We start from the raw sequence: 23,643 nt of genomic DNA, 5'->3' as shown, positions 1-23,643 counted from the left end.
ACTGAGCTGAGCATCTCTGGGAGTCTTCGTGTCGGGAAGAACACCACTTAGCGAACAGATGCCACTTCAAGGCAAACAGGTGCCTGAGTGATGCCTTCCACATCCCATCCAGGGGCCAGACATGGAGGTTCCAGAGGTCTGGTCGTGGGTGCCAGATGGTGCCCCGTCTCTGAGAAAGAAGTTCCTTCCTTAGGGATATTTGCCAGGGAGGGGCTGATGCGAGGAGCGTGAGGTCCGAGAACCAAGTCTGGGTGGGCCAGTAGGCTCCCAGTAGGCTGACCTCCTACTTGTACTCCCTGACTTTGCACAGGGTTTGTCCAAGCAGGCTCACTGGGGGAACGCATACTTGTGTAGTTCAGACAGCCAGCTGTGTGCCAATGCGTCTATACCGAGGGGAGCCTCGGTCAGCGTGTACCAGAGCAGGCAATGGGAGGATTCCAGGGAGGTGAACAGGTCTACCTATGCCTGCCCTTATCAACTCCCAATTAGCTGACCCACCTGAGGGTGGAGTCTCCACTCTCCTTTGGGGGTGACAGCGCGTCCACCATGGTGTTGAGGTCGCCTGGGATGTGAGTGGCTCGCAGAGAATTGAGGTGCTGCTGACTCCAGAGGAGGAGACGGCGGGCGAGTTGTGACCTTTGCGGTTGATATATGCTATCGCCGCCATGTTGTCTGTTCGAACCAACACATGCACACATCTGAAGGGTGAGCAGTATTGCTAACAACTCGAGGCAAGGTGGCGGTGTTCTTGCCCTTCACCATGGTGAAGTGGACTCCAGAAAACCTGGGTAGGCACCTGGCGAACTGAATTGCGTAGCAGAGTTGGACTGTCCGGGTCAGCCATCGTGATGGGTTGGAAAGCGTGAGCCACGCGTCCAAACTCCGGGCAAGGGTGACCAAGGGAACAATTTTGTCAAGAGACATCGAAGCACTAACCTGATTTCTGATACTCACCGGCGGATCGGTCGAGGAGGGGGGAGGATGTGTTTCGTCTTCGTGATCTAACGAAACCGTCCGGGTTTGAGTATTTTTGTGCCACAGCTTGGTGTGCCGGGGCGGGTAAACTGCCACCGGGGCACTGGACCAGCCAGAGAGAGACAAAAGCCAGTGGACAGGGTGGGGCCAAACACACCGGTTATGTGACCCAGGGACTGAGGAAACTGCTCTTTTGTTGAGAGTTTGGGTACCACAGATACTGGAGCGTGCTGCAAAACAAAGTAAAAAGGAAACAAAAGATTCTCCTCCTGGCCCTCCACCGGGGGATGGCCGCTCTGCCATCGAGGGAATTGAGAGGGGGGGGAGCCGAAAGATCGGTACCAGGCAGTGAAAGGTACCTCCCACAAACTCGTCAGATCCTCGTGCCTTTCCAGAAGAAAGGCACTGGGTCGGGACGTGGCTGTGAGCGGCACCTCGAGCCCAGATACCAATCATCAAGCCGCGAGGGTTCAGGGTGGACCGGGAAATATGTCTGTCATCTCAACGTCTGCCTGTGACTGGGCGACCACACCCGAGATGGGAAGCCAAGCAGAGGTTTCCACGTCAGACAGGACAAGCCTGCTCTTCGATGCTGCGCTCGAGAGCTCATCTCCTCATAAGAGGTCGAACTCGCCCTGGGACGAGCCGCTGCACTCATCCGAATGCTTAACCGGAGCAAACGAGCCTTCCAGGGAATGGGTGGTCGGCAGGGATTTAACTGGCGGAGGTGGTCCCATTGTGGTTCTCAAATCGCCCCCAGTGCTCACTGCGCTGTCCTCACACCCGTAGGTAGATGGACTGAGGCAGGGAGTGGCTGGGAGCCGCTGGGGATGTTGCAACCACAATTTTGTCATGGTCATGGCCTCTCAATGAGGACATGACACATCCATAAAAGATGTCTCGACATGGGCAGCGCCAAGGCATGAAAGACAGCGATTGTGGTCATCGGAAGGCGATAGGTATCGACTGCAACCAGGAATAACACACAAAAAGATGCATCTTGAAAAAGACATTCCGATGTGTGCTGCTGTGTTTTAGAATATACTCTTTTTATGAGGGAAAACACTCTTTTAGAATATACTCTTGAGATCTGCTGAAGCGCCCAGAGGCGATCTCTGCAGTGCACCCGTGCATAGAGGGGAGAAAGCGGCTGTAATGCGCCATAAGGATCCAGCAGAGGTGAGGGATGGAAATCGCTTGCTCAGCTTGAACCATCGAGCGTTCGGCTCCGAAGAGAAAATCTGAATGAGAGGTATGCACGTCCCCCTCCTTTATACCCGTATGTCCAGGAGAGGGGCATGAAAATATCACTCGCCAATTCCCAATGGCCTTTCATCAAAGATCAGAGGTGTCTTGGGCTCTCAAGAGTGACCCCTAGTGTCACTACATCGACACAACATCGAGTGAGTGACAGATAGGGAAGTGCATTTTTCAAGGCACTTCAGGGGGAAAATTTTATTTAAAAGAGTGGTGGTAGCGTAGTGGGCAAAAGCACTGCACTGCTAAGCAGAAGGTTATTGGTTCGATCCCCCATAGCCACCACCATTGTGTCCTTGAGCAAGGCACTTAAATCCAGGTTGCTCTGTGGGAATTGTCCCTGAAGTAAGGGCACTGTAAGTCGCTTTGGATAAAAGCGTCTGCCAAATGTGGCGAAGCAGTCTCCATGAGTGATTGCATTTAGAAAACATGGACAAACTAAGTACAGCACAGAAAAATTCATCACAGAGTATTTCACAGACATAACTAAGAAAACAAGGCAGAATATACAGTTCATGGGCTTTATGTATGAACTACACATGCTTGACATGTTGTGTACACACTATTTTACTGATGTGTGTGAATTGGTGACTCCAACTGTCAGGTAATGAACTAAACAGACGGATCATAATCTCTGTTTTTCATTAAAAAAATGGATGGAGCATGACCGGTGCTGATTAGCGGGAGAGCGAGATAAGGGACAGCTGGAGACACCAGTTCGAGAAAGAGAGACTGCGTTGCATGTGTGTTTTGTTGTTTTAAGTTAATTTATATCATTGTTACGAATGAGGCAGCGAAGCAGACGAGGAGAGCGGATCTAAATGCAAGCTCACTTTATTAAAACAGTCAAATCAATAAAACACAAAGGAAACCCCTCAATGGGGAAATAAACATAAAACTAGGAACACGATGAAAACAAAAACTGAAAACTCGGGCAGGGAACACACACACCAGGCTAACAACAACATTCAATGAAAGAAAAGGACTGAACCAAAAACCAGGATATAAATACACAAGGACAGGATGATTAAAAATGATAAACAGGTGTGAACAAAGACACAAAATGGCAGTGATGATGAGAGGTGGATACTGGGAAGTGTAGTTCTTTAAACAATAGACTAGTGAGACAGTGGAGCTAAACAAGGGACAAAAGTGAACCTATGGAAAACAAAAGGGACAAAAATGGAAACCAAAGGGGCAACGGTAAAACAAGACAAGGTAACCCTAACATAGCCCCCCCTCTAAGGATCGGATCCCAGACGATCCTAAAAGAAAAAACACCAAAAGACAAAAAGGAAACAAAATGATGGCACCGGGGGCACAGAGGGCAGGCAGGAAGTCCAATGGGGCACAGAGGGCAAGCAGGAAGTCCTGGGGGGCACAAAGGGGCAGACAGGCAGTCCAGGGGCAACGAGGGGCAGACAGGCAGTCCGGGGGGCAACAAGGGGCAGACCACAGGACAGGGGCTGGGTCAGGAAGCCTGGGAGGAGGCCACAGGATGGGAACTGGGTCAGGGGGCCTGGGAGGAGGCCACAGGATAGGGGCCGGGTCAGGTGGCCTGGGAGGAGGCCACAGGTCAGGAACAGGGTCAGGGGCCCTGGGAGGAGGCCACAGGACAGGGGTCGGGTCAGGAGGCCTGGGAGGCTCTGAGGAAGGTTCAGGAGCCGGAACTGAGGAAGGCTCAGGAGGCGGAGCCGAGGAAGGCTCTGGAGTCTCTGGGGCCTGAGCCGTAGGAGGCTCTGGAGGCGGAGCCGTAGGAGGCTCAGGAGGCTTTGGGGGCGGAGCCGTAGGAGGCTCGGGAGGCGGAGCCGTAGGAGGCTCAGGAGGCTCTGGGGCGGAGCCGTAGGAGGCTCTGGAGGCGGAGCCGTAGGAGGCTCGGGAGGCGGAGCCGTGGGAAGTTCTGGAGGCTCAGGAGGTGGAGCCGTGGGAGACTCAGGAGGCTCTGGAGGCGGAGCTGTAGGAGGCTTGGGAGGCGGAGCCGTAGGAGGCTCAGCAAGTGGAGCCGTAGGAGGCTCGGGAGGTTCTGGAGGCGGAGCCGTAGGAGGCTCGGGAGGTTCTGGAGGCGGAGCCGTAGGAGGCTCGGGAGGCGGAGCCGTAGGAGACTCGGGAAGCGGAGCCCTGGGAAGTTCTGGAGGCTCAGGAGGTGGAGCCGTGGGAGGCTCAGGAGGCTTTGGGGGCGGAGCCGTAGGAGGCTCGGGAGGCGGAGCCATAGAAGGATCAGGAGGCTCTGGTGACGGAGCCGTAGGAGGCTCTGGAGGCAGAGCCGTAGGAGGCTCGTGAGGTTCTGGAGGCGGAGCTGAGGGAGGCTCAGGAGGCAGGGCCGTAGGACGCTCTAGAGGTGGAGCCCTAGAAGGCTCGGGAGTCTCTGGGAGCAGAGCCGTAGGAGGCTCGGGAGGCGGTGCCGTAGGAGGCTCAAGAGGCGGAGCCCTAGAAGGCTCTGGAGTCTCTGGGAGCAGAGCCATAGGAGGCTCGAGAGGCGGAGCCCTAGAAAGCTCTGGAGTCTCTGGGAGCAGAGCCGTAGGAGGCTCGGGAGGCGGAGCATATGAGGCTCGAGGAGAAGGGCCGTGGAAGACTCGAGAGGCTCTGGAGGCGGAGCCCTGGAAGGCTCGAAAGGCTTGGGAGGTGGAGCCCTGGAAGGCTCGAGAGGCTTGAGGGGCGGAGCCCTAGAAGACTCGAGTGACTTGAGGGGTCGAGTCCTGGGAGGCTCGAGAGACTTGAGGCGGAGCCCTGGAAGGCTCGAGAGGCGGAGTTCTGAAAGGCTCAAGAAGCTTGAGAGGCAGAGCCCTGGGAGGCTCGGGAAGCTCGAGAGGCGGAGCCCTGGAAGGCTCGAGAGGCTTGAGAGGCGGAGCCCTGGAAGGCTCGAGAGGCTTGAGAGGCGGAGCCCTGAAAGGCTTGAGAGGCTTGAGAGGCGGAGCCCTGGGAGGCTCGAGAGGTGAAGCTCTGGAAAGCTTGAAAGGTGGAGCTCTGGAAAGCTCGGGAGGCTCAGAAGGCGGAGCTCTGGAAGGCTCGAGAGGCGGAGCCCTGGAAGGCTCGAGTAGCTCGGGAGGCAGAGCTCTGGAAAGTTCGGAGGGCGGAGCTCTGGAAAGCTCGGGAGGCTCGGAGGGCGGAGCTCTGGAAGGCTCGGGAGGTGGAGCTCTGGAAGGCTCGGGAGGCACAGCTCTGGAAGGCTCGGGAGGCGCAGCTCTGGAAGGCTCGGGAGGCGCAGCTCTGGAAGGCTCGGGAGGCGCAGCTCTGGAAGGCTCGGGAGGCAGAGCTCTGGAAAGCTCGGGAGGCAGAGCTCTGGAAAGCTCAGGAAGCTCGGAAGGCAGAGCTCTGGAAAGCTCGGAAGGCGGAGCTCTGGAAAGCTCGGGAGGAGGAGCCTTGGGAGGCTCGAGAGGCGCTGACTCTTGGACGGGGATGACCACTGCCGCTGGCTCTTGGACGGTCATGGCTACTGGCGCTGGCTCTTGGATGGTCGAGACTACAGGCGCTGGCTCAGGGACGGTCGAGGCTACAGGCGCTGGCTCAGGGACGGTCGAGGCTACAGGCACTGGCTCAGGGACGGACGAGGCTACAGGCGCTGGCTCAGGGACGGTCGAGGCTACAGGCGCTGGCTTGATGACCGTGGCAGGCATGGGCTCTGGCTCACAGACCGGGGCAGACGAGGGCTCTGGCTCGCTGACCGTGGCTGATGAGGGCTCTGGCTCACAGACCGGGGCAGGCGAGGGCCCTGGCTCGCTGACCGTAGCTGACGAGGGGTCTGGCTCGCAGACCGGGCAGGCGAGGGGTCTGGCTCGCTGACCGGAGCAGACGAGGGCTCTGGCTCGCAGACCAGGACAGGCGTGAAGGGACGAACCACGGGCGAATGGAGTACCAACACTGTGGGAGGAGTGGCAGCATCATCCTCCCGTACGTCCACAGTGAACGGCGATCCGCTGACTCGCAAGGTCTCCTCCACGAAACTGAGGAGTGTCCAGCAACCATTCCCCGGTGGCAACAGTTCCCTCAGAGACTCGTGTAAGTTACCCCGGAAGAATGCCACCAGAGCGTAGTCGGGGAAGTCAGAGATGCGTGCCAGCTCCAGAAAATCTTGGACGTGGTCCTCTAAAGGGCGGTCCTCCTGCCTGAGGCAAAGGAGCCGGAAATTCGCCGAGCAAGCTGCTAGATCCATGTGGTGGTCAATCGTTCTGTTACGAATGAGGCAGCGAAGCAGACGAGGAGAGCGGATCTAAATGCAAGCTCACTTTATTAAAACAGTCAAATCAATAAAACACAAAGGAAACCCCTCAATGGGGAAATAAACATAAAACTAGGAACACGATGAAAACAAAAACTGAAAACTCGGGCAGGGAACACACACACCAGGCTAACAACAACATTCAATGAAAGAAAAGGACTGAACCAAAAACCAGGATATAAATACACAAGGACAGGATGATTACAAATGATAAACAGGTGTGAACAAAGACACAAAATGGCAGTGATGATGACAGGTGGATACTGGGAAGTGCAGTTCTTTAAACAATAGACTAGTGAGACAGTGGAGCTAAACAAGGGACAAAAGTGAACCTATGGAAAACAAAAGGGACAAAAATGGAAACCAAAGGGGCAACGGTAAAACAAGACAAGGTAACCCTAACAATCATGTTAAGTTTATGTTTACTGTACAGCCGGTCCTCCTCCTTGCCCATCCTCACCTGTTACAGCATCATATTTGTGCTTTTTATTGGCTGCAAGGATTTTTTGCCTTGTGGAATTTTTGATTCACAAATTACAAGCACTAGGAATTTTATTCTATTAGCCAACATAAATCAAAATCAGCGATAAAAGACAGCTTTCTAATAAAGATCTATGATGCACAGTTATCATTGATGTGGAATGGCCTGGTTAAGAGACAGCAATGACAGAGACTGTTGGAAAGATTAATAGTTGATCAGACCATTGGAAAGACTGGTGGTCAGCTAACTGGTGAGTTTTCATCAGAAACACTGCATTCACCGGTCTTGTAAACTCCACATATGATTATGAGACGAGGTGGTAAATACAGAACGTGCAGGCGCATGGGTTCTACCATTTGCATGGTTTTATAAATCTGAAAACGTTTGTGTTTATGCACACTTTCAGGAGGAAATCAATGCATAGATTAATACACAAGGCCCCTGCTGGTGGAGATCCATTTTACTTGCTACAATATGCCTTAAACAAAACTCTGAATATCTTTAAAAGATTTGATGTCACTAATCTGGCAAACTTTGGCAAATCCATATATTATTTCATACTTAAAAGCACTTGTTGTATTAACCTGGAACTTTGTGAGCACGACTCTGTTTGCAGGCGGTCAGATTTGAAAGTCCTGTGTGCTTTTACTCACTGAAGAAGCATCAAGCCAGCCAATCAGGTCAGCGCTTACTACAAAGGGTTTTCTACTTTTGCGTGCAATATGCATCGGACGCTTAATCCACAGACTGTATTTTTTATCTGTATTAAATAAATATTGTTAGTAGTGGTGTTTATAGGACAGGAAGATAGAAATTATTTAAGCATGATTTATAATGCAATCACACACACATGCACTCAGAAGAGATCAGTAAAACCCCTTTCATAAAGCAGGGTAAAGTACCATAGAATAGACCGTTAAAAGAATAGTTCACCAAAGATCAAACCCTTTTGAACTCTTACATTGTTCTAAATTTGAGTTGTTTGCATGGCCGGCCAACACATTAGGCAAAATAGGCAATATTGGGGGTCGTCAATCTACTTCTTTAGGCTATGTAGAATGCACTGTGTAGAATCCAATCTAGCGATGCCCGATTCATAAATGAATCATACTTTTGAGTCTGTTCTTTTTAATTAATTGATCTAATGTGGTAGCAAAACAGCCTAAAACGGCACACGATGCATGTATTTGCACTGCAGTTAAAAATAAAGAACATTTTCAACAAAAAGTGTATTAAAATACTAAAATTACACGAATGCACTTAAAATTACAAAGAAAAATGACCATGTTTTTTTGGACAAGTTCCTTGGAGTATCATGTAAATATCATGGTGTATATTAGTGATGGGGGAACATGTGCTTAAACCCTGTACACACTTGCAGTGACTTCCAGTGACAACTTGACTAGATGACATTCCATCCCACAAGCGAAAGTGACATCTGGCAGCTAGATGTGGATGTGTCCAGCTACTTGAGAAAGTTGAGAAAAATATAATTTTATGCAAATGTGGATAGACTTTCATGACTTTCAGGGACAACCAATAGGAGGGTCAGTGGAGCTCACGTCATCAGTCTCCTGTGAGAGTCGAGTACAGGCAAGATTGGAGAAGAATTAAGTTTAAAGTTTCTGGGAGCGATTTCACTGTTCTATACAATTTGTCTGTAAACACGTAAATGGATATAATAAAAAATGTTGTGTGGAAAGTAATTGTCGGCAGACCAAGCAACTTCATACAGTACATTGATAGATCGTTCATCTTGTTAATAATCTGATGCATTGATCACTGCTGCAGTTCATATAAAAGCACTGTCCCCTGCAGAATGTGCATTTTTAAGTAAAAGAAAACTGATTCCTTATCCAATTAAAATGATATCTTATTTTTAACTGGCAAAATGCCTCATCTGTGATTTTCAACAGATATGGCCAGATGTGCAGTCCACCAATTAAACATTAAAGCGACAGCAGTGGGAACAGCCACTTGTGACTTGACAGTACAGAGACTAGTGATATCAACAATAAATTCACTGCATGTGTGTACAGGGCTTTAGTACTGATCCTGCTGAAAAAAGTAAACAAAGAAAAACCCTCTCATAAATTCTAATGTTTTAATGCTTAAAATGGGAGTTGCACTTGTTATAATGGAAACTATAATGGTTCTCTATGTTGGTGGCAATTTATTTGGTAATGTTTTAATTAAATGTCATGATCAAATTGATACAGCTGTAATCAAATAAAAATAAAATCATAAAAAATGTATTACAAAAATAAATTCAATTTTATTTCTGGTAAATAAAATTATGCACAACAGATCTTCACAGTATTAATAAAAACATTAATGAACAAAAAAAATCTGAATATCTGTGGCACAAGCCTGCTATGGCTGAATCACAGCATGCTGATAAAACACTTGCATTTGCAGTTAATAATAATAATAAAACAACCATTTAATATTATATAATTGTTATTTTAAGTATTATCACTACTTTTTGAATATTACATTTCTATACAGTATATATTTTTCTGTCTTCAATTTCATACATGCAGTTGAATTGAGCTTTCATTTAAGTGGGACTTTTATTTTGACAGTTCTTCCTCTTTTAGGTGCATTAGTTATGCAGAGTGTGTTAGCATGTGTGTGAAGCAGATGACAGGGTAGAGCAGCACCTCTTGTTCATTCTGTAGTGTGCAGCACATGTGACTGTATATTATTTAATTAAATTACATCCTTCTGCTGTTTAATGATCACATTTGGCCATACCCTGAGGTTTTTTATTTGATTTTCAAAATATCATTGATTTCATCTCAAAACGGTCACATCTCATATAATTTTGCTAATGACAGCATACTATATGTTACCGAGATTAGCAACAAAATTATATTGTGCCGTTTTAATTTTACCGGTAAACCGTGCAACCCTAATGGAAACAAATACAAACTAGGGATGTGCACCAGTAATCGAGTACTCGTTCTGCAGCAGCTACTTGAGTATTAACAACACTACTCATATATTACAAATCTGTTTTCCTTTCTGCATTTTCCTGCTGTGAGCAGCACTGAAATACACTGTTTTCCCTCTCAATCTCTCACCAAATCTCTCAGTTACAATTGAGTCCACTGGGGTGTTCTGGATGTGTGTCATCGAGGTGTTGGATGAGAGAAGATACATCATGGCGTCGTCTGTGCTTCTAAAGCAAAGCCAAGTTATACTAAAATGCAATACTTGTTATATTTAGATTATTTTTGAATTCTACTCTATTTGTATTCAGCTCTTGTTTGAGTCATGCAAACCAACAGATGAAGATCAGTGGAAATAAAATGCAAAGCAAACTCGGAAGCTGATCAGACCAGTATGTGTGTGTGAGCGTGAAATTTCTTACTTTTCTTAGTGCATTTTATAAAACGTGGTGAAAAAGCATTCACCACTTGTTTTTATGAATAATAACATGTGAAAGAATAGAAAGGTGATAGCCTTTATCGGAATCCTTTTTAGAGCTTGACAGTCATGGTCACCAACTGCTGACATATGCAAAAGAGCAACTTGAAGGTTTTTTCAAAAATTCTCAAAAGTTTAGTAAATGATGGCAGAATTTTCCTATTTAGGTGGACTACTCCTTTAACATTCTCTCAGCAGAGTCATTTGAACAGTCGTACAAACACAGATATAATGCAAACAGGCTTGACACTCACCCAAAAGAGCAGGTTGAAGAAGACCATCCCATATCGCAGGGCCCTCAGGCAGCCCTCAGCCATCCTGCAGCGCCTCAGCTCTAGGAGGAAAATGAAGGACAGATCCAGGTAAAATACCACATATTTCCTTCCCTGCACGGTGGTATAGCTGGCTTTAGCTTTCTTTGAGCCCGGCGTGGTACGGATACCGAAGATGAATGGCGAGCTGTGATATTCGTACTCGCCACTGTAACGCAAAGGAGGTGAGCCCAACTTGCTGTCCAGCGAGGGACTGCGCCGGTAAGGGGTTTCATCCGTACTAGAGCGCCGCATTTTCGGGTTGGGGGCCGGAGCCGGGGTAGTCACCCGGACCCCTAGGGGCCAAATGATCCCCACTTTGACAAGACTTCTGACACAACAAAGAAATGTAACAGTAACAGTAAGCTCCAGGGTACAAGCACACAGTCCTTAAATTATATTGACATTACATGGTTTTTTGATGAAAAGGAGTTTGCATCTTTTCGCAATAGGAACGTTAGGAAGTGTAGATACTGGAGGAATAAAGTCAATCTCTCAAGCAACAGACCTTACCAGTGTTTAATCACAGTTAAGCGCTGATCCAATAACTTCTGTTAAACACTGAACACTCACTTCAATAATCTGCAATTAAATCTGGCTAGAACTTTTATCAATAGCACTGCTGCTCTAAGGCCGGTTCATCAGGACACATCAGGAAAGATGCCACAGCAGATCACCACCTTAGAAACATGAATTTGACATACACTAGTGCTTTTGCCTTGACCTCTGAAAAATAAACACCTCTTGCACTCTTGAATGGTTGCAGGAAGGAAACAAAGAGATTAGAAGAGGTCCTGAATGCTGTTTTAGCTTGCAAAAAATCTCAATATTTCCTTGGCCTCTGAAACCTACAAGGTTTCTCCAGAGCGCATTAATGGACTGATGAACACAAATAAGAGAAAAGGCGTAAAATTCATTGCCAATCCAGGTTTTGAGATGCTTCTCGGCAGTGCGTGCAAAGAATACATGATTGCATTCTCTAGTCCACCTGTCCTGCACCCCGTTCCTTTGGCAAACCTCCTTTTCTTTATTTACAGTCTACTTTATCTTTCTTCTAATGCCTCTGTATCGGTGTCCCTATCTGTGCTTCCGAGAAGGTTTGCTTGGAGATTCAGATGTTCAGCAGTGGATTTAATAGATTCTGTCCATCAGTTCTCTTCAGCGGTGTTTGTCTTTATCTGATGTGAAGCAGCAGTCTGACACACAGTCTTCAATGTATGTGAGAAACCCAAGATCAGAAGCGTATCCACACCGCCTGTCTGTCTCTCCTGCGATTGTTCCTGCTCTCTCACACCCCTTCACACACACACAAGCAGTATCTTGCTTCCTCCACTCCCTCCTCTCTCTATGGCAACTATCGCACAAATCATTGAGACTGCGGCCACGCCTCCTCACAGCTTGTCCAATTGTCTCCCCCTACTCGCCATTTTCATTTAACACATTGCTTGTCTTTATCTCTCACCTCCTTTCCTCCATTTACACACATACACACGTGTTATTACAGCACAATATCTCTTCTGCGACACAGCTCGCACTCTTTCTCTCACTGTCTTTTTATATTTATGAGCTGCTCTGGTGAAAATCTCCTGCAGCGTGTGAATGCGCCATGCTCACTGACATTCATCACACTTACAGTAGATATCACCGTGTGGCTTGTTTTGATACTGTGATGTACTGATAGCATTTCATAATTATGTGAATTAAGTCATCATGAAATCAATAGTGACCCTATTTAAATTCTTAATACACATTCCATGTCTATATGATTCATGTTACTTTTCATTATCTCAAATTTTTACATAATATTTTATTAAAGTGAATAATTTGTTCAGCCTCTGAAACACCTTTACTGTTCTGCTGACATCACAAATCCCTCTTATTTTTAAACCAGCTGTCACATAAAGACACTTTACACTATCCAGTCAACGTCATTAAGAAATATGCCACATTATACATTTTTACATCAGAATATTGATTGGTGACAGGAAGGCAAAAACACAATTTGCGTATCAGTCTTAATAATATGGGTATTTTTTTTATATGGTGCATAAATGATCTTTTTTATGTAATCATTTGTGATCAGCTGGATCAGAACCTTTTATTGACAAATTTTTATTTTGGGACAAGCACCAAATGAGTGAAGCCCCTATTTTATCTGTTTGTGCTTTTCTTATTATTATTCTTCCTCTGACTGGGAGTCTATTGCAGCACAACTGAATTTCCGCATGACAAGATTTTCAGCCATTTAGAATTTTTCGAAAGACCTACTATGTCAAACTTCTCCCAGGGTTGGATTTACACCAAATTTTGCATTGATACAGAAAATGAAGACCACTAGTTATTAAAGCTTTTAATAGACTAAACCGTTCTTATATTATTGGTTGTGAAGCTATATCTTGGCAACGCTTTGGCGTATTGAGATGAAACTTGGATGTCGTAGCCATCATGCACTGAGGGTGCCTCAACAGTACTCATCACCTTCGAATAATACCCATTGTTCCTATGCCAGCCAAAATAGGCATCTGCCATTTTGAAAGGAAAATGCTGTATTTTACAAAAGCATTTGCGTATCATTACAAAACTTGTTATACATCATCGGCACCATACCCTGAAGGTACCTAAGAAGTATGGGGCAAGCCCCACCTAGAAGTCAAAAATATATTGAAATGATTAAAAATGCTTATAACTGAGTCACTTGATGCCAGACAAGGATCGGACATGTGAACTGCGAGCTCTCCGCACTTTGCTAATTTTAATGACATAAACTGGTGAGATTCGATACACTCTGTTCTAGGAGGACCATATGCCAAAAAATTCAAAGTCCTCAAGCTCTGGAGACATTAAAAGATACTTACGTGCGCTAGCTGATGCCCCTGAGCAGGCTGCGAGCCTGGGAGTCTATTTAGTTGGAGAAGTGTGGGAAATGCAGCAAGAGATGCTGAACATGTCGTCTTACATAATACACACACATACATAACTTATTTCATGATATATTATGATAATTATATACAAAAAATGATACTTTACATCCAAAAAAAAGAATCGACAAAAGAGACATTCAAATCAGTTTATTAGTGTAGCAAGTAAATTGACTTTTGAAAACATGGAACTAGTACAGAAGGAAAATGTCAAAATTTTAGTTAGTGGGCCAATTAACATTCTTGAGGATGAAGAGGTCCTTGATCTTTTAAAACGTCATGGTTCCATCACAAGAGTCCTTCCCATTAATGATCCTGAGTCCAAGTATCATGACCACACCATTGTAGAGTACAACTTTGGATCAGCTATTGAATCAATAAGTCCCTTGCTACCCCTTAGCTACACAGATAAAGACGACCCAAGTTAAATAATAAAAAAATAAAAGAAATTAGAGTTAGTGCACACTGCAATGCTATTATCTGTAACGAGGCAGGCAATGAAAGCGGATCTAAATACAGTATTAATAAAACAAAGATAAACAAAGTAACAGAATATAAAGAAACAAAACACAGGAAACCAAGCACAGAGCAAAGTAAAACATGCAAAGTCTGACAAAGAAACCAGGGGAAACAAGGGCTTAAATACACAAGGGAAAACAAGGGAATGAGGAACAACTGGGGAAACAATCAGGGGAAAATCAATCATGAAAAGAAACTACAAAGGACATCAAAATTAACAGGAAACAGGAACAGGGAACTAAACAAGAATATCAACATAGAACTCTAAGCACAGACAGGGAATATATGACAGAGACCCCTTTAAGGAGTGGATTCCAGATGCTCCACAAAAAAACAAAAAAAACAACTGTCCATAGGGTGTTGGGGGAAACAGGATGTTCAAAGGGGGCACAAGGGGCAAGGGGAGCAGAGGAACAAGGCAAAGTCAGGGAGGCTTGAGACCAAGGTGGAGCCAGAGGGATGGAGAGCCAGGGCGATGCTGCAAGCTTGGAGGACCAAGCTGGAGCCAGAGGTTCAGAGGGCTGAGGGGGATCTGGGGTCTTGGAAGACCGATGCAGAGCCGGTTGGAGTGAGGGCCAAGGTGGAGCCAGAGACCAAGAGGTCAGAGCAGATCAGGCAGATGGCCAGGAGACCAAGGAGGCCAGAGTAGATCAGGTGGACAGCCAGGACACCACAGCGACCAGGGCAGATCAGGCAGATGGCCAGGAGAACAAAGCAGATCTGGCAGATGGCCAGGAGTCAGTGACCGTTGGCGCCAGAGGTCGCTGTGGTGTGCGACAAGTAAATGTTTAGAAAAACTAAACTTTATGCAAATTACGAGCTACATTTGAGAGCGACAGCCAATGAGAGTGAGGACAGTGAAGCTTTCACAGATTTATTTTTCTGTAACCACATACATGAACATAGCCTAATAAAAATGATTGGTGGAAAATCGTGTGGCATTCCGAGTGATTAATTTTATTAATACATTGATAGATCATTCATCTTGTTCATGATATGATGCATTGAGCACTGCTGCAGGTTATATAAAAAGAGAATATGTTCCATTTCTCCTCCTAATAGCCCTCATTGGCCCATGAAACTGTGTTTAATCCAGGTAATTAAACTGATGTCAGGGGAGCTCTCTGCGTTGGGATCTCCTGTCACAAGCAGACATCCAGATTACAAATGACAATTATGAAACCATCTGCCACAGCTCCAGAAGACAGTGTATCATAGTATTCCCTTTGAGAAATTTCAGTCCTTCACAGTTATAGGTCAGGAAGAGCTAACAAAACAAATTAAAACACCAAAAACTACAACATGTACTGTATATAAGACCCCATATCAACAGTACTAAGCTCAGAACCTCTTATTAATATGATTAACTTCTCTCTATCCTTGATCGCTATCCTTGAAGTTGGTGGTTTTCAAACTCCTTATCAAGAAACCACAGCTTGATCCTGGAGGGTTGGCTAATTACTGACCTCCCATTTATGTAGAAAATACTAGAAAAGCTGATGTTCTCCCAACTATGTTCATTTTTACAAAGAAATAGTATCTGTTAAGAATTACAGTCAGGATTTTTGCGCTGCTTTCGACACTACAGATCACAACATTCTCTTGGCTTGAGAATTATTTTGGCATTTATGCACAGGCATCAGCTTGTTTTAGATCCTGTTTATCAGACTGCTACCACTTTGTCTGTGTAGAGGAATTTTTGGATCAAGCTAAAGCTAAGTACGGAGTGCGACAGGTATCAGTTTTAAGGCCACTACTTTTTTTCTTTATATATGCTTCCCATGGGAGACATTAGCAGGAACAGTGGAATTAGTGTTCACTGTTATGCAGCCGACACTCAGCTTTAAATGTCCCATTTCTCCAAATTAGCAGAACATTTTCCTTCTACTCAATTCTGACAAAGATGTACTAATTATTGGACCAAAATAGGTGGGGATTGTGCATCTGTTCAGTCAGATTCTTTCTTTGGAGCCAAGCAGTTGTGTGTGTTCAGCGAGCTGAAACCTCATTCTGTACCACTCACCTCTAAAAGACAGCTTTCCTGTTGGATCTATGGCATATTGTCAGCGGCTTTCTCCCTCCTATGCACGCCAGTGCAGTCCACGCCCCTGGGCGCTTTGACAGTTTTCTTCTAAAAGAGCAAACTCCTCTAAAAGAGTTAACATATTGGCATCAAACTTCTTTTTAAAGACGTGTCTTTCTCAAGATTGCCTTCCGCCTTTGCGTTGTTCCTAGATGCGGCAGATATCTCTCTGGTTCTGATGGCCATAGGCGCTGCCTTGTGTGTCTGGATCATGATCACACCGAGGCAGTGTTAGTGGATGGTTCATGTACTCATTGCGAGAACCTGATCATGGCACCGTTGCGGTCGCAGCTTTCCTTTCTCAAATGCCATTCCAGCCACCCCCCGTGTTGCTCCTTCTTCCCACAAGATTGAGGATGACCCGGCTGGCGATGGAGGCGATTTGGGGAGTTCGGCAGGCGGGGTTTCGCCGGGTAAATCCCCATGAACCACCCGCCCCCAGCACGCTCGATTGCTTCCATCTGGGCTCGAAGTGAGACTGGCTCACCTTATGGCAACAGCACACAGCCGTCGGTTCCTGGTCGGGCCTGTGGCTACTTTGGCACATCAACTGCCTAGAGTTGCTGGCTTTTTCTTGCCCTGCGGAGGTTTCTCCCGCTGATCCGAGGCAAGCACGTCTTCATCCATTCAGACAGCACCGCGACAGTGGTAGTGTACATAAATCGCCAACAATCACCTCCTTTGGAGTCAGCACCGACAGAGGTCGTGGGCAGCCTCAACACAACAGCAGACGTGCTGTCGTGACAGGCTCCGCTCAACGGAGAGTGGAGGCTCCACCCCAGGTAGTTCAGCTGGTCTGGGACCGTTATGGCAGAGCACAGGTAGACCTGTTCGCTTCCCAAGAGAACTCCCACTGCCCAGTCTGGTACTCCCTCAGGTCGGAGGCAAGTCCCCTCGGGACAGATGCGCTGGCACACAGCTGGCCCCGGGGGCTGCACAAGTAGGCATTTCCCCCAGTGAGCCTACTTGAACAGGTGATGTGCAAGGTCAGGGAGGATGGGGAACAAGTCACTCTGGTGGCCCCTTACTGGCCCACCCGGACTTGGTTCTCGGATCTCACGCTCCTCGCGACAGCACCTCTCTAGCAAATCCCCCTGAGGAAGACCTTCTTTCTCAGGGACGGGGCACCCTCTGGCATCTGTGCCCAGACCTCAGGAATCTCCACGTCTGGCCCCTGGACAGGATGTGGAAGATCTGAGTGGTCTACCACCAGCTGTCGTAGACATCATCAACCAAGCCAGAGCGCCATCCACCAGGCAGCTGTACGCCCTAAAGTGGCGATTGTTCACAAATTGGTGTTCTTCCTGATCTGAAGACCTGCAGAGGTGCACAGTTGGGTCAGTGCTCTCATTCCTACAGGGAAAGCTGGAGGGGCGGTTGTCCCCCTCCACTTAAAGGTATATTTTGCCGCTATAGCGGCCACCATGATGCGGTGGATAGGAAAGCACGACCTGATTATCAGGTTTCTAAGAGGCGCCCGGCAGTTGAACCCTCCCAGGCCATGCCTGTTCCCCTCATGGTATCTCTCCATGGTCCTTGTAGTCCTCCAGAGAACCCCCTTCGAGCCTCTAGAATCAGTCGAGATAAGTGCCCTCTCCCAGAAAATGGCCCTCCTGATTATGCTCGCTTCCATCAAGAGGGTTGGAGACCTACAAGCATTTTATGTCAGCGACACTTTCCTGGAGTTTGGTCCGGCAGATGCTCATGTCATCCTAAGAACTCATCCGGGCTATGTGCCCAAGGTTCCTACCACCCCTTTCAGGGACCAGGTAGTGAACCTGCAAGCACTGCCCTGGGAGGAGGCAAACCAAGCCTTATCGTTGCTGTGTCCGGTAGGTGCATTGCGTACCAATTTGGACCGCACACAGAGCTCTAGACTCTCTGAGCAGCTCTTTGTTTGCTTTGGCGGACAGCGGAAAGGGAACAATGTCTCCAAACAGAGGCTTGCCCACTTGGTAGTCGACGCCATCGCATCCTCCCATGCTTGCCACGTCGCTTGGCAATGGAATCCTTGGTCAGAGGCTATAATATGACGTCTTAGTGGGGCGTCGGGGAGGGTTACGTGCAGTCTGATGCTCATGCTACTTGGCATGCTACAGCTTACTGCAACAGCATCTGCAGATCACGTAACACGGTTCAGTGTAGGTGGCGCTATTGAATAGGGAACCCTTGTGTCATTACAATCGACACAACGTCAAGTGAGTGACAGAAGGGGAACATCTAGGTTACTAGTGTAACCCCCGTTCCCCGATGGAGGGAACGAGACTTTGTGTCCCCCTTGCCACAACACTGTACCAAGCCGCTGTGATGACCGAACCTTATTCTCGGCTCCTCATTGCAGAACCTGACTGAACAGATGCACGATCCTCGACTTATACCCGTATGTCTGGGGGCAGGACATGCAAATTCTGTTCGCCAATTTAGCATTGGCCTTTTTCATATTCAGAGGTATCTAAGGCTCCTGAAATAAGCCCCTTGTGAAAATACTTTTAAAATCACATTTCCAATGTTTTTAGAACAGCATTCTTCCACCTCAGAAATATTGCTAAGTTAAACAACATGCTCTCTGTTTCTGATGCTGAAAAACTAATTCATGCATTCTGATGCTGAAAAACTAATTCATGCATTCATGGCTTTAAGACTAGATTATTGTATTGCATTAATGGAAGGATGTCCTGCAGGTTCAATAAATAAACTTAAGTTTGTTCAAAATGCTGCAGCTAGAGTGCTGTCTAAAACCAAAAGATATGATCATATCAGTCCAATCCTATCGTCGCTTTGCTGGCTACCTGTGAAGTTTCGTATTAATTAGAAAATTCTGTTGATTACTTACAAAGCTTTGAATGGTCTAGCTCCAAAATACTTAAGTGACCTTCTATTAAGCTATATTCCATCATGTTCACTACGATAGATAAATTACAGCCTTTTAATAATACCTAGAATAACAAAATCCAAAAAAAGAGGGAGATCATTTTACTGTTTGACTCTTATACTATGGAATAGCCTTCCTATCATTGTTCAGGACTTAGACACACTCTCTCAGTTTAAGTCTAGACTAAATGCTCATCTCTTCAGCCAGGCATACACCTAATTTATCCCTCAACTATTAATTATGTTTGCATTAGTTAGGTTTGCCAGAACGAGAAACACTTCTCATTTTCATAACTCCGTTAAGTCAATGTAATCTATGCTAATATTATACTATTTGTTTCCCTGTCTCAAACTCGGGATACATATCCTGAGGTTACCAGAGCCTGCCAGATCCAGATCCAGCTCCGGTCCTGTCCGATGTCCTACTCCCACCACTATATGATGCTGAGTGATGACTACTAACTGCAAGCTTTACCAGCCAGACATTACTTCAGTCAATGGGATTCTTTACTGGCCACTGCTTGAACCTTGGACTTAGGATGGACTTTACTGGAAACTGCCACAAACTTCCAGCCAGACTGCAATTGACCTCACAGACCTCTGCCTGCATTATCTTGGTCATAGGATGGACTACACTCTCTCTTAATATGGAATACATAGACAATAAATTATTTTCCAGCTAAAGCCTACATCAGCCAAATAACAAAGGACACTGCATCTACGTGCAGGTGAAGAGCGGTGCCTGGTTTCCTCCAGACATGACGCTTGGCCAAACTGTTTAATCTTTGTTTCATCAGATCAGAGAATCTTGTTTCTCGCAGCCTTAGAGCCTTTTAGGTGCTTTTTTGCTCATTTCAAGCAGGCTATCATGTGTCTTGCACTGAGGAGAGGCTTCCGTATGGCCACTCTGCCATAAAGCCTGACGCCGTCAAATGACTGAGTCCACTTGACATTGCGTAGTAATGCATATGGGGAGTGTCTTCATACACAAAAATAAATATTCTAATATTGGCTATGGTGTTTGAGCCCCGCCTGTTTTGGAGCAAAACTGACATCGCTATAAAAACAGTTGCATAGACACCATTTCCTCAGAATTTCTTCCTTCAAGACAGCTATCATCTCTTGTCTTGAAGCCCTCTGACCTTTCGAGTCAGCGGACCGAATCTTCACAGCAGCGACATGACTCTCTTCTCCCCTGCAGTGCTCCGACGAACATCTTGACGCTTCGTTGTTGAACGGACCTCAGCATCCTGATTCTACCCCCCATTCTGTGATACCCGAGGGCTCACACGAAGAGGCACAGCGGGGCCATGATGTCGAGCAGAATTAATTTGTGGTGGATTTCGTCACAGCACATGCCCCACGAGCCCCTCAATCTCCACGAACCGCAAGCTCCGGTCCTCTGAACGGGCATGTGGCCTCGTCTCGCTTGGCGGATCTGGCGCTGGGGATGATGACGATGTCATGTCTCTCGCCGCATCAGGCAAATGGTCAAATGGTCATGTTCCTCTGGTCCTCCAGAGGAACATGAGCAGTCTCGCCTCAATGAATGGTTCCAACAGTCTGGACGCCGTCAAATGGCAGCATCCCGCACAATTCTTCCCCGAAGTTCATAACGAACTATTCAAGTCCTGGCGCGCAACCTTATAAGGTGCGCTTGCGCAGTGAAGCCATCCTCTTTAATGTGGATCACGAAAAAGACAATGGTTATGCCCAATTACCCCCTGTGGAAGAGGCGGAAGCAGCACTCCTCTGCCCAGCGAGTAACATGTACATCCTTCCGAACCATGTTGACAAACGTCTGCACTGGTGGGAAAAGCTTACTCAGCAGCAGAACAAGCTGGATCAGCACTCCACACAACGGTGTTGCTCCAGGGCAGAAATGAGTGATAAGGAAAAAGCCGGCCTTTTTGGCGGCTCTATGAATAAATTTGCTGAGCGTTATGTCACGATTCAGCAACTGTCACAGGCTATGAGACACTTTATGCCCACACGGAGTATATAACAGCCCTGCTGCCTCTCAAGCACCTGCATATCAGCAAGTGCAGCAAAAGTGCCCCTGACAGGCACAACCCTTTGAAGCGGAAAGCAGAGCCCGCAATTCCCTCCGGGTCTACTCCAAAAAAGGCTTAATTAGAGAGAGACACAAAAAACTATTCCCCATCGCCCCACTGTTTTTTGACTGGAAAGGAATATTGCTAAAAATTTTGTTTTTGTGTCTTGCACTCAAATAAATACAATAAATAATGCAATAAGTGCAAAAAAGAATACAGCGTTCATTGCAAATGCATGAGATGCTCATACATTCTCAATAAAGACCCCTTTTTCCTCTTCAAAGCACACACATTCTTCCCTATAGTGCCCTCTGTCCCATTACGCGGATGCGTGGCGAGCCCTAATGGGTATTTCAGAATGGGTACAAAAGGATCGAAAATGGTTATACGATCAAATTTTCCACACCGGCCACCCTGTTTCAACGCCGTTCTGTCTTCCACGGTTTCATCCGATGATGTGCCAGAGTTACCGAATGGAGCCGAAATGCACAGTCTCGTCATGAAAAAGGTGATAGAGATTGTGCCAAATTGTCAAGCACAAAAATTTGTTCCAAAGAAAGACGGCAGGCTTCGGCCAATCCTGGATCTGAGATTTAAACTGCGCACTTATAAAGCGCCTATTCAAAATGATTACTCAGAAATGGATCTTATCGCATGTATGCCCACACGACTGGTTTGCATTGATAGATCTGAAGGATGCGTACTTTCATATCCAAATTGTACAACATCACAGGATGTTTTTGAGATTCAGGTTCGAGGGAACAGTGTATCAATTCAAAGTCCTGCCCTTCGGACATTCTTTGGCCCCTCGCATATTCACAAAGTACATTGATGCAGGACTCTCCCCTCTGAGACTGAGCGGCATGCGCATCTTGAACTACCCTGACAATTGGCTGTTACTGCCGCAATCAGAGGCTTGCCAGCACAGACTTACTGCTTAAGCCATTCTACAGTGTCCGTCTCAGTTCAAACTGGGGAGAACATTTCCACTGAAACTTGTTATAGAAAGCATTGGGATTTGTGGAGGCGGCATCCTCCATGTGACATCATTCCATTAGGTTTCTTACACATGAGATTTTACCAGTGAGGTGTCGTGCTGGGGCAAGTTGTCACGCAGTACTTAAAGCCATCAGCTGTATTTCTAGCCTTAAAGTCTTTTCAGTCAGAAATATCAAACTGTCATGTCCTGGTTCACTCAGACAACATGACAGTTGTGGCATATATAAACCGCCAAGGCGGAATTCAGGAGACTTTACCCTCAAACTTTATTCAGGATTTGGGAAATATCTGGCAAAGCAGAAATCAATCTATTTGCCTCAGTGGAGAACACCCACTGTCCCCTCTGGTACTCGAAGCCCCAAGTTGTCAGGCAGAAAGTGGTGAGCACTTATGCTTCCAACACAGGTTGGGGGGCGGTGCGTGATGGACGCCCAACTTTTGGCACCTGGACAGGTGTGAGGAGGGCGTGGCACATCAACCGCTTAGAATGATCGGCTGTAATTCTAGCCTTAAAGGCTTTCAGTCAGAAATAGTGAGCTGTCATGTCCTTTTGTTTGCTCAGATCATGACAGTTGTGGCATATATAAATGGCCATGGCAGAATGAATTCACCACCACTGTCGAGAATGACTCATCACCTCCTCCTATGTAGTGAGCATCATCTCTCTCTGAGTGACATATGTCTCAGGCCGCCTGAATTACGGCGTGGGCCTACTGTCATGTTAGACCGGGTGAATGGAGAGTTCATCCTCAAACTATACTGAGGATTTGGGAAATATTCGGCAAAGCAGAAATCAATCTATTTGCCTCACTGTACCCTCTGTGATTCGAAGTCAGAAGCCCCGCTGGGAAGGGATGCAATGGCACACAAATGGCCGGCGAAACACAAATATGCATCTCCCATTTCCACTCTGTCATATGCAAAGTCGGAGAGGACAAGGAAACAGTTCTATTAGTTGCACCGAAATGGCCAACCAGCCATGGTTTCCGGAAATTATGGAGATGCTGTACAGCTCACCATGGGAAATACCACTGAGGAGGGATCTCCTCTCTCAGGCGCAAGGCACACTCTGGAATCCCCAGCCCCAGCTGTGGAACCTGCATGTGTGGCCCCTGAATGGAATGCACTACATGCACCAGAACTGACACGTTCATTCATGAACACCATTTTATAAGACAGAGCACCGTCCACAAGATGCCGCTATGCACTAAAATGGAAGGTGTTCGCTGATTGTGTCTCTTACACAGCAAGGTCACAGTAAACGGACCCATACATGAAATTAAAATATTTCTTCGAGAGTGATTAGATGCAGGACTCACCCCGTCAACACTCAAAGTATATATGGCAACTATATCTGCATATCACGCACATGAAACCAGCACCTCTATAGGCAAGCATGATTTAATCATAAAACCCACCTCGGAAATTCAATTAAGGGAAATTCTGAGGAAATGGTGTCTGTTCTACTTTGATACGATGTGTGTTGTGAAAAGCGCTAAAAAAAAAAAATATCTTGACTTGACTGCA

At 46.7% G+C, this 23,643-nt stretch overlaps 1 protein-coding gene across 3 annotated transcripts in view; it reads right to left on the bottom strand.

Annotated features, from left to right (window-relative positions):
- Positions 1–23,643, bottom strand: part of tspan4a (tetraspanin 4a) — a 151,060-nt gene that overhangs the window by 99,312 nt on the left and 28,105 nt on the right. For 2 of the 3 annotated variants that reach the window (XM_052097400.1, XM_052097401.1), the window contains exon 1: positions 10,616–11,992. In XM_052097400.1, coding sequence (XP_051953360.1) covers positions 10,616–10,927 — 312 coding nt within the window. In that variant the 5' untranslated portion in view covers positions 10,928–11,992. Of the gene's footprint in view, positions 1–10,615; positions 11,993–23,643 lie in introns of those variants that run through there. The other variant, XM_052097402.1, reaches the window with a different exon arrangement.

This window comes from Xyrauchen texanus, chromosome 29 (genome assembly GCF_025860055.1).
Source record: "Xyrauchen texanus isolate HMW12.3.18 chromosome 29, RBS_HiC_50CHRs, whole genome shotgun sequence".
NCBI classification, from domain to species: Eukaryota; Metazoa; Chordata; class Actinopteri; order Cypriniformes; family Catostomidae; genus Xyrauchen; species Xyrauchen texanus.
The sequence above is the reverse complement of the archived record's forward strand: the minus strand, read 5'-3'. Positions and strand labels throughout refer to the sequence as shown.